At 49.3% G+C, this 11,492-nt stretch overlaps 1 protein-coding gene across 2 annotated transcripts; it reads right to left on the bottom strand.

The window, feature by feature from the left end:
• Positions 1–6,847, bottom strand: LOC102386770 (membrane primary amine oxidase-like). Of its 2 annotated transcripts, none has more exons than XM_006028049.3 (4): positions 5,158–6,847; positions 3,385–3,670; positions 1,373–1,502; positions 1–902 (listed from the first exon to the last, which is right to left on the bottom strand). In XM_006028049.3, the coding sequence occupies exons 1-4, from the start codon at positions 6,734–6,736 to the stop codon at positions 603–605; spliced, it is 2,295 nt and encodes a 764-aa protein (XP_006028111.1). In that variant the 5' UTR covers positions 6,737–6,847; the 3' UTR covers positions 1–602. The 2 variants fall into 2 exon arrangements, with proteins under 2 accessions (XP_006028111.1, XP_006028113.1); XM_006028051.3 differs by lacking the exon at positions 5,158–6,847 and adding an exon at positions 4,790–4,830.
• Positions 6,848–11,492: the final 4,645 nt, after the last annotated feature.

Raw genomic sequence — 11,492 nt, 5'->3', positions numbered from 1 at the left:
CCAGATTTAATTAGTTGAACCACAGTTAGTTATACACTGTGTTTATTGCAGGATTAGAGGAATGATGTTCTCTCTCCATCTCCAGCCCCTCTCAACACATTGTACACACACAACACAACCCCCAACAAGACACGCACCTTGTATTTTAAAGACAGAATGAAGAAGAAAAGATCTTTCCTGGAAAATGCTGAATAGTAACTGGGGCAGCTTGTACAGTAGTGTCCCCAGCCAGCAGCTCGGGAGCCCTGTGTGCAGCGCTGCAGCATTACTTCTGCTTCGGCAGAACTGCAATTACTGCTTCTCCAATTCCCCAACTTCCAGCAGCTGGAAAAAAAGGGTTTATCCTTTGCAAGAAAATACGGTCCGAGATTTCGGCAAGCTTATACACAGAAGATAATACAAATTCCTATCTGGCGGCACACTGAGGAAGCTATGTTTTCCTTTAAAGATATTTGTTTAAGCAACGATAATAGCAAAGTGACAAGATAAAAAGCCATGTGAAGTCATTGACCAAATGGATTCCAAGACAGCTTTTCCATATGAAACCAGAGCTGTTGAACAAAGCCACCATTCTGGTACCTCTGATTCATTTCTTTACTCCATCAGCGTCTTACACCCCAGAGTCTTGTCGGATTTTGGAAGCCATTGTAGGTAAATGGAGGAATATTTGGTAAACAGGAGGCAACTTTGGACAGGCACGCTATGGGGTTGACTTCACATGACCTGGAGTCCTGCTTGCTCGTAAAAAAGACACTATCAGGTGAGAATATGGAGGGGTCTTCGTCGTAATAGTTGTAGGGTCTCAGAAAAAACCCGACTGTATTCCCAACTGTCACAGTGTTGGGTATGTCCTCAGCATGTGGGATATGAAGGAAACCAGTTGTTATCCATGCAACCAGGTCCTGGGGAAGGAAATAGAGTCAAGCAATTTGCTTATTATTGGAAAACATCTGGTTCGAAGCACACGAGGAAAGACCAGGCAAAGCTGCTGTGAAGTGATAGCCTGAGCCTGCCCAACGAGCCTGGCTCAGACAGTGGAATCCGCTAACCTAGGATTTCCCTTAAACTTTTCCCTTGGATGAAATGTTGGGTTGTCCCAATGAGCTCTGCCCTACCCCATACGCAACCCGTCATGAACACCAGCCACCACAGTGAAGGGCTGGGTCAGGAGTACGGAAGCACAGAGTTACTTTTTCGTTCTCCAAGATGAGATGACTGTCACAAAGAACCATTAGCCCTGTTAGCAACTGATCCGCCAGCCCATGAGCCAGGTTTGCAGCTATGCATCCTGCACCCCATCTGGTTCATGCCAATGATAAGACTCAGCCCGCTGCAATACATAGCTCCAGAGCAGAGAGAGAGGCCTATTTACCTCGTTTACGATGGTTTCATTATTGATGAAGTCAGCGAAGGCCACGGTGGGTGTCCAGGGGTCATTCTGGTTGTAGATGCTACTGCTGGTTGGCTCCTCTTCTTTCCGTTTAGTGACAGCCAGTTTGTACCTAAAGATCAAGAGAAAGAAACATGCCTGTCTTGCAGGATTTGCCCAATCCAACAGCCGCGCAGGACACGAGGCTGCCACCTGCTCCAGGATGCGAAGGGCTGTGGTATGGCCATGATAGTCCATCGGGTCATGCTCGTCATAAGTGCCAAAATGTGAGTCTGGGACACAGTCTCTAAAAGACCTCCCACTAGCAAACAAAAAAGGGATGCTCTTCCATTTGTATCCCTCGCGTCTCTCCCAATACTAAAGGCAATGATGTTTGAGGGGCTGTGGGTAGAATAGCTCAGGGTCCAGCTGGTGTGCTCTGCTGTGGGCTCATGTGGAGCCATGCAATAGGTTCTTCAAGGGAAGGGATGGAAACAGCATTGCCCCTGATGTCTGCAATTAGGCTGGGCTAAATACCTCTGGCAGGGGGCCCCTAACCCCTGTTACTGCAAGGGAGTAAGTGCAGCGCTACAGGGGCAGGTTACGGGATGCAGCTTGCAGGGAGGCAAGAGAGAAAGCTGGGAGCCCGTTAGCAAGAGAGATGGGTGGCAGCAGCAGGGAACCTCGGTCTAGCCCAGATCCCCTGGAGAGAAGGAGCAAGGAGAGGGCGAGGGCGAGGTGGGAAGCTGTGTCTGTCTACGTAAGACTGAGTGCTGTTTATGTGGGATGTTCATAGTTGGGAGGCCTGAAGGGCTGGAAGGAGGCCACTGAAGATGTCCCTTGGATTACATTAGTGACCTGGAGGGCCCCCAGAGGCCCAGTGAGCAGCAAGCTGGCTGCTAGAGCCCAGAGGACAGTGCAGGGATGCAGGCAGCCCAGAGCACTGTGCCAAGTGGAGCCTCGCCCCCGTTATTGGAAGGCAGCCTCCCAATGCTCCCAATAACAACCAAAGTGGCAGCAGATGAGAGGGAGGGAGGTGAGTGGCAGGGTGGCCAATGTGTCTGAACAGACCTCAATGGGCTGCCAAAGAGCTCCAAGTGATGTGGGGAAACTGAGGCCAGTAACAATACCTTACAGCAGCCATTTTCAAACTTTCTAAAACCACAGAACCATTTCATATCACATCTGCTGTGGGATCCCCCCCTCTCCTAAAGGTTGATGTGGAGCCCATCGGCCCAACAATAGCTGCACACTACCTGCCAGCCAGCCCCACCATGACCTCCAGTCTCTGTGGGAGCCCTGATGACCTACCACAGAAGCCCAGCGTTTTGTTGCAGAGTTTGAAAACTGCTGCCCTACAAGAAATACACTACAGGAGCTCTGCGCTAACTTGCTAGGGCAGGAAGGCACCTGTGCTAGGAAGACGCCGCAGGGCTTTCCTATCTCTGACTTCTACATTCAGAACCTGCACAGCACGACTTGCCCTAAAAGATTAGCATGGCTGATGGATTTGGTTAGGGGAACACCCGGAGCAGAACAGCAGTGGGATGAGAGCAAGGGGACTCGGCACAGGCTGCACGTTTGCTCCCACAGGATCAGAACTAGCACCAGGACTGCAGAGGACACGGCAGGGCATGGCTCAGATACACTGACCAAGCTGTGGCCATAGTGTGGGATGGGACATGGAGAGCAGAGGATGCTGCAAGTGGCAGTGAAGCAAGAAGTGTGTGGGAAGAAGTGTGTGGGAGCAGAGGATGAGATATGCCAACGACGCAATGAATTTCAATAGGTTTTAACCAGAGTTGGCTCCAAAATCCCAGGGGTGGGCAAACAGCCCAACAACCAGTGATCATGAACAGGACATTTAATGCTCTTTAATTCTATCATGTGAGAGCCCTAGTCCGTATCCACTCTAGTGGACCTGAGCCATGCAGCTGCTGGGGCATTCAGACACCCACAGCAGGCTTATGCATAGACATGACCTAGGTATTAACATATGGATAAAAGATACCTACCTCCCCCAGCTGAAGGCTCTCTCCATTGTACTTGTTTCTGGCAGATGGTCCCCAGGAAAGCTAATCATCTGGATCCTGTAGCCTCGCTCATGGCCCCACTTGTTTTCACTGTTGGCAGCAAAATAGATGTATCTGGGCATCTCTGAGTTGAGGCGAAATGCAGCCTTGTCCTCCCTGTCCAGGACTTGCTTGACCAGCCGTGGGCGCTCGATCTGGTGCTCCGGACTCCAAGGGGCCTGCACGTTCTCAAACACCATGTCATGGGTCACCAGGGAATTTTTTGAGCCTACAAGACAAAGGCAAAAACACTGAGAAATTGCCTCTTGGGCCCTTGTATCTCACTTCCAAGACTGCATAGGCTCAACCAGTTTCAGCTTATTTTCTTCCTCCTTTCTGCATCACAGACTCTGAACAGCATGCTGTCTGCACAGTACCATGGGCCAGCACAGGTTAGTGCAAGCATCAAGGAGCACATATACTACTCACACAAATGCTTTGCTAAGGCATTGGCCAGCATAGTCCTCACCAGCAGTGACTGAGACACGAACTGCTTAAAGAAGCTCAAGCTGGAATATGCACATAAGAGGCTGGTACAAGATAACAGAGAATGATACAAGAGGTGTTGTGCCGCCAGGAAAGGGAGTCAGATGCATCAAGCACAGGATGGTGTGGTACTTGTATAATAAAGAAAGAATGGGAGCATGTAGATCAGGATGCACAACCGGCACAGGGAAGCTCCAGACAACAAGGGAAGGTAATACACAGTCAACCTGCTTTGCTTCATAGTGTAAGCTGGCATGTAGAGAAGAGGGACCGGGAAACTTGAAACTTGATATCGGCATGGGGGATAGAGTTTGGGCTCATGCCTTGCTGCAGGCAAGCACGGACTCAGGGGAGAGAAAGCACTGTGTCTAGACCGTAAACCTTTCTGAGCCTCATGCTCACCAACTCTGCCGTCTTTCTTTGCGCAGGCTGTGTTCTTTGTTCGCCAGAGTCAGAGACAAGCAGACACCGACTAGCAACACACATCCCAAATACAACATTTATGCTTCTATAGCTACAGGGCCCTATTAAGTTCTCCCCAGCCCTGTGTCCATAGCTGTGATTTGTGATTGAGGGGCAAAGGGATGTGTATGAGCTTGCAATTTGTCATCCACAATTGTCTAGGACACTTATCGCCATGCAGATGGTGAAGTGGGTCTGAACGGGTGTGTAGCCTTGGTGCTAGCTCCCAGCAGAAGGATGACTTCTCCCCAGATGAGAACGCATCTCTTTTGAGGCTAAAGCATATGTATCTAGCAGAGCAGGGGATCCAGAAAGTGGCAGGAAGAGCCAAGGATTGGAGAACAGGAGCATGTTACAAGGCTTCAGTCAATTCAAGGTCTTGCAGCAAACAAGTCTTAACTAGGACCAGGAGCTGAATCAGCAGAAACGGGGTGCAGGAGCCTGGGGAAACACAAAGACAGATCAGTGAGAAAGGATTTCCCAGACAGAAACGATGGTACCCACCTGGGAGGTTTGCCTCCAGCTCCAGTTCACGTCCCTAGGCGTGGCTCGGCACCACCACAAAGGAACGAGCCAATGCGGCATAAAGAAACGGTGATGACAGTCATGCCCAATGGGTTGTGAGACACCCTGAGGTAGTGACCACCCTACTCAAGTACTTAGCATTTACTGTTAAATGATCGAAAATGTCAAAAGAAAAAAAAGAAAAAGGTTGGCATTTCACCTGTGGTTTACAAACTAATAAATCTTATTGGTAGAAGGACTTACCACCAATATCTAGGTCCACCTTAAAACTCAGAGCGTGACTATGCATGGTCCCAAGGGTGTGCTCCTCAACCCTACTTCCGAAATGAGTACCGTTGCCAAAGAAGAAGGAGGAGCTTATGTAGCCAGTGGCTTGGACTTTGACTTCCACAGCTCCACTTGAGTGGAATATAAAGTCCCAAATGTAGTCGTAGTTTGAAACGGCTGAAATAGTCCTGAACACCAGAACTGAGCTGGCCAGCCCCCCGTAGTACCTAGTGTGCCTGTTATTATAATGGCGTCTAACAGGGACTTCCAAATTTGCCTCAAAGATGCAGATGGAGTTCTTGTTCGTCTGGGGCACGAAGGATTCAGTGAGGTAGGAGCTATCCAAATACGTTGCTAAGTAGGGGCAGTCAACCCCTGGGACCAGTGAGAAGGCAGCTCTTCCAATGCCGTAGCTTGCATCCAGGTATCTGATTGTCATCCCCCCCGGATTATTGGAGCTGTAAATTGCAGAGGCTTCCTGGAGGCTGAGTTCATAGACAATCCTCTGTCCCCTAAATCTAATATCAAACAGCCGTGGCCCTGTATTCACATCCATCCCAAAGGCAAAGCTCCAGGCTTGGAAGACAACTTGGTTGCTCCTGATGCTGTAGCGGGGCCCGCGAGGCTCATACTGCAAGGGCCCCACGTGCTGGTGGGGCACCCTAGGCTTCAGGGAAGAGTATCCCCCATCCAGCGGGGCTTTTCTCACTTTGTCTACCTTCACGTGGCCCTGCTTGAACTCACTCTCCAGCTGCACCATCCCCTCAAAGTACTGCCCATTATAAAAGACTTTCAGCACCTTCCACTGGGAGATATTCAGGCTGCCGTGGTCAATCAGCACCTCCAGCCCCACAGGGTGCACATAAAGGCCGCTCACGTTCTGGAAATGAACAGCCCAGGTCTTGCGATCTCCAGACTCAAATCCTCGAGGGGCCACAGTTTGAGTTGCCAGGTTAGCCCCGTCGTAATCAAATACCTGACTCATGAAGCTTGGCGCTTTGGGGTATTCTACGCGTCGTAAAAAAGCATCGATCTGCCCAAATTCAGTGCCTAGAAGCGGTCTGCGGTTATATGGCAGCTTCCCTCCGTACTTCAGCGCTGTGATGTCCCGGTGATAGGTTGGCTTCGGCAGGGGGCCCACCAGATATTCTGTGATGTTTGGCTCGGGCTGATTTCCAAAGAAAACCACAGCCAGTGCCTGTCGCGAGGGGCGAACTCCCCCTCGATCCAAGAACCGCAGCACCTCTGCCTTGGTGGGGAGCTGCAAGCTGATGTAGTAAATGCAGTTGTCAGAGGGGTTTGCACGAGAGGCATCTACCAGTGGCACCCCAAGGTTTTCCCGCAGATACCTCACCACTTGCACCATTTCTCCTGGGGTCAGATCAGCAAACACCAGGCTCTGGTCATTCTGGGCACGGTGTCCTGTCTCCTGGGCCTGCTGAGACCCGGTACCACAGGTGGCCGGTCTCCATCCTCTACCCAGCAACAAAGCAACTAGAATTAAATTTATTGCTGCCGACACAGCTAAGAAAATGGAGGCAACTTTCAAATCCATGCCCCGAGGTGGCAAAGGCAGCTCTGATTCCTGATGTCTCACAGTGGGTTTTGGACTGGGCTTCCCCGCTGCAAGCAGCCTGTATATCCTGCTGCTTCTCTCCTGTCACGGTGCTTGGTGCAGAGCTGCTCCGCATGCAAACATAGTGTGTGAGATAGAGGAGGAGACCTGAAATCAGAATTAATCAAAGGACAGATCTTGCTGTCTCAGCCAGTCCAGCCTGTTCTCTGCACCCTGAAGAGCCCCAGGATGAGGAAATAGTTAGAGGTGCAGCATTACTAACACTTCCGAGAAGCTGTTCATCAGTTTCTCAGCTATTCACACATGAAGGCCATAAATCACAATTCATCTGACAGCCTTTTTTATCACCGGCCAGTAAGTTTTATCCCAATGCCATATATCTCAAACCCAAAGGATTTAGGTAGGACAAAGATTGCAGTCTTCAGGAAACCAAACCTGTGCGCCACAGAGAGAAAGAATGGGAAAGACCAAGGGACCGCTGATACCCGTGGCCCTGGCAATGGCAGAGAACGGATGAGGTGAGAGATGCCCAGATGATCCAGAAAGCAAACCATATCCAAGCTGCACAGGCAGGGGAACCCTGCCAGCCCCAGTCAGACTGACCGGGGGAAATCACCTGTCCATCAGACCCTGCACATGAGAGTGGGATCCAGCAGCCGGGCACCCGAGAAGAGGCTCTGTGCCCGCTCAGAGCACTGGCCCATCCTGCCAAGTCACCTGTCCCAGGTCTGGCAGAGCTCTGACAAGCCAGAGGAAGGCAAGCCTCCCCTGGGAAGCCACGGCAGCAGTGGGGCGGGGGGAAGAAAAGACTTCGTGACCTCACTGATGGGCTTGTTCAGTCTGACAGACCTGCTGCAGCCACACAAATAAGTACAACTGTGTCAATGCCTGGGGCTGGATGCGGTGCGGGAACCCAGCCTGCCAAGCTTGGGGCATCTGTGCCACGTTGCATAGTTTCATCCTTCCCCAGCTCGCTAGATCTATGATGAACCTCTCCCTTTCCTTGCTGCTAAGAGCCTGGATCAAACCACCAAACTGTATTCCTCCATAATTTCCCTCTGGTTCGCAGCCTGTGCTGCACTTTCTTCTGCTGTTTGAGTGAGGGAGGGGAAGGGGGTTAATACAGATTTCTCATGGAGGCTTTTGGACACAAACACCCTTCATCAGGCATTGATGCCTGCCCAGAGGAGTTTTCCATCTATGGACTCCTCTGTGAAATCCTATGATATATGAACTTTCATTCCTACCCAGGAGAACTTTTACACTCTTTTCTCCAATGCCTGATGAAGGGTGTTTGTGCCCGAAAGCTTGCAATTAAAGAACATTTTTCTGCAAAAATCTTGATGGTTTAATAAAAGATATTATCTGTACTACGGGCCCTGATCACTTCTCATAAAAAATCATTTCATTGAAACTTTGGCAGGTCTGAGCAAGCAAAAAGGTTAATCTGCCTTCCAGCTCTCTTCAGACAGGGTTGCTCTTCGTTAATTATATGTTAGCAAAGAGACGCTACTTATCCTCTGTTTGTGACTCTGCCTTGCCCTGCCCCAAACTGCACTTGCTAATATCCAGATTGTCCACGGGGGTTTCTCATAAATGAAAATGGAGGTATTGCACCCAATGCCTGGCATCTCCTAGCTGCTTGTGTATCACTTGGTCTTCTCTTCCGCTTCTTTTCTTTTCAGAAGACTCTCAGAAAAACACCAACAGCGAGGGGACGGAGAGTCCTGCCCTCTGTCGTTTCCCTAAATTACTGCCGTTTCCCACTGCACCAGTGGGTGGGTCATTGGTATAAAATCCCTTGGCACATCAGGATTTATTATAAAGGTTTCCCTGCAGCATAGACTGGACTAGATTGGGAAATACTGTTTTGGGGCAAATCCAAGCTCCTTGTAGGCATTCCAGTGGGGCTAGGCTGTAGTTATGCTAAGCTATAGTAAGCGACAGTACTGAAAACAGTATGGGAGAAAGGGGCCTCCTGCCCACTGGAGGACCCAGTAAGAAACAAAAAAAAAGATAAAATTGCATTAATGATCAAAAAGACACTGAAGGGAAGCTGAAAACAACAGCAACAAAGGTAAGAGTTAGAACTTACTCATGAGAGTGCAGGTGCACAAACTTGGAGGGACACGTCCCTCGCAGAGACGTAGAAAAAAGTGAATAACATATGGTGTCTCTACCTGCCAAGGGCAAGCTTTGCAAAGTTGGACTAATAGTTAATTAGAGCAACTGGTGTGCTGTCTGACGACAATGAGTCTTTCTGAGCGTTCGCCACCGAACACGTATCTGAGATTCATTTTCTGCATCACCTTCGGGATCTGGGGGACAAACCCTTCCACAACACGCAGACCCCAGCAACCTGTCTATCAAAAGCAACAGCAACCAGATACTGCCCAAGACGATGCTCCGCACACTCAGAACAACGCTCCTGACACAACCAGGATGGTTACTGGCTTCCAACCTTCAGTATTGCCTTGAAAACAGGCCCCCGGGCAGTGATGGAGAATGCCCAATGGGAGGTCACAAGGGATTTCCAAGCTGCCGTTACTCCCAATTGCTGCCCGGCTGGATACATGTGCACCAGAGCAGTCCCATACTCTCGTCACTGGTGAGATTTCCAGCTTTTCCCTGTGTAACCCTTCTGCTGGGCACTGGTGGGCAGCAACAAGGGCCGGATTCAATTTTTGGGCCATGGGCCATATCCAGCCTGCCAAATTCAGGGCTTGGTCCTGCTCCCCACATTACAACACTGCAGGAGGTGCAGGGATGGACTCTCAGTAGTGCATGGGCCCCAGCAATCCCTTCTGGATAATGTGTATTCCAGGTGGTGAAGAGAGAGCTGGGGAAGATGCTCATTATTGAAGATGATGTGCGCTTGGAGCATCGGTTTAAGAGGCAGCTCCTGACACTGAGGGATGATGTGGGACAAGAGCAGCTAGACCGGGAGCTCGTGGGAGGGATGTTTGCTCGGAGAGCTTTCACTGCTGCTGACCAGATGGGAGTTGTCCCCCGCGTCCCCTGTCCAGTCCTGTGCATAGTGCAAATGCAGCAGAACTCAAATCAGAATTATAATCAGAGACACCTGCTTGTGGCTTGCTGGGCGCGCTGTCTGGATGCACGTCCGTGCTTTTGCCATGTTTAGACAAAAACCAGAACTGACAAACACATCCAAAAACTGGTCTGAGTCTGCTCCTCCTGCCTCCTCTGAAGAGGCTAGGTAGGCGCCGCCTCTTGTTCTGGTGTTTGATGGTAGTTTGACCTCGCAATAGTCAGGGATTGATGGTCGACTCTCCTTCTGCCACTGAAGATACGCAGCAGGCTTAGGGCTTGCCAAACACTGCAAGTGCAATGCCTACAATCCAGTAGCCCTCTGTGAGGGTGAAGCTCTTCTGTGGGTAATGCTCAGTATTTATACAGTGCTTTCCCCAGTAGGGGCTTTGACCATAAGTACAGATTTTGGCGTGACAGGAGTACAAATACATAGTAAAGATTAGCATGGGCATGCAAAACCTCAAACAACTGGTGGCCAGGATCCCATGGAAAATAAGTGTAAAGGAAAAAGGAATTGGGGAAATTGGTTGTACCTTCGAGGGAATATTAAGGGAACTGGGATATGCCATCCCTGTGTAAGGAAGATTAAGAATCACATCAACGGGCTGGCTTGGCTAAACCGCAAATGCTTTTGTGACTTGAAACTTAAAAATGAATCTCTCAAAATGTAGAAACATAGCTACAATACTACAGATGGCAATAAAAGGAAAATCCAGGCAGGCCAAGCCACTGCAATACAGCTAGTACGAGACGCACAAGCATCCTGTGACGTTAGATGTCAAGGACCAAAGGAAGTGTAGGTCCATTACTGATTGGGGAAAGGGAATTAGAATTGTTCAATACGGAAAAGGTCCTGTGTTTAATGACTTCTTATCTCAGTCTGCATAAAATGTGTCCTAGAGGTCTCAAGGACTTGAGCATACACTTAGGAAATCTGCAGATTATGCCAAGCGATGTAGGACAGCAGATGACCTGGAAGATAGGTTGAGGATTCTCAGTGACCTTGACCCATTGTTAAATGGTCTTAAATTAATGAACAAATAATATAGTAGTTACAGGAGTAGAGCACAAGCTAAATCTGAAGTCATCCCTGTAATATTGTTACAAAAACCGAAAAAGAACAAAAGCATGTAGGGCTGTATTAATACGCATGTTGTATACAAAGTAAGGGAACCATTTTAAAATTATATTCAGCATCGGGGAGGCCTTAGCTGGAGAACTGTGGCCAATTCGAGGCATCATGCTTCATGACAAACAGATAAATTGGAAAGAGTCCAGAGAAGAGCAACAACGAGGAAAGGTCTAATATTTTCCTAGACAGGAAAAGTTGGAAGACCTGGATTATGTAATCCTGAGAAAATGGAGGCGGTGCTAGAAATCTTCAAAAAGGGTTGCTACTTGTAAAGAGGATCTCTAGTTGTCTGTGATTATAGCAGGTATAGTAACGGGCTTACATTGCAACAGGGGGCGTTTAAGCTGGAAATGAGGAAATACTTCCTAACTCTCAGGTGGTGAAGTCATGAAACAGATTGCTGAGAGAGATTGTCAGGAAGATGGGGCTGGGCACTGGGTCTCCCACTCCCTGCATGAGTATCCTTCCCGTTATCTTAAACAATAAAGTATGCAAGGGCCCTCATTCTCCTCCCACCTCTTCAATGAGTTTTTGCCCAGCCAACATGTCATG

This window comes from Alligator sinensis, unplaced genomic scaffold, assembly GCF_000455745.1.
Source record: "Alligator sinensis unplaced genomic scaffold, ASM45574v1 scaffold594_1, whole genome shotgun sequence".
NCBI lineage: Eukaryota > Metazoa > Chordata > Crocodylia > Alligatoridae > Alligator > Alligator sinensis.
The sequence above is the reverse complement of the archived record's forward strand: the minus strand, read 5'-3'. Positions and strand labels throughout refer to the sequence as shown.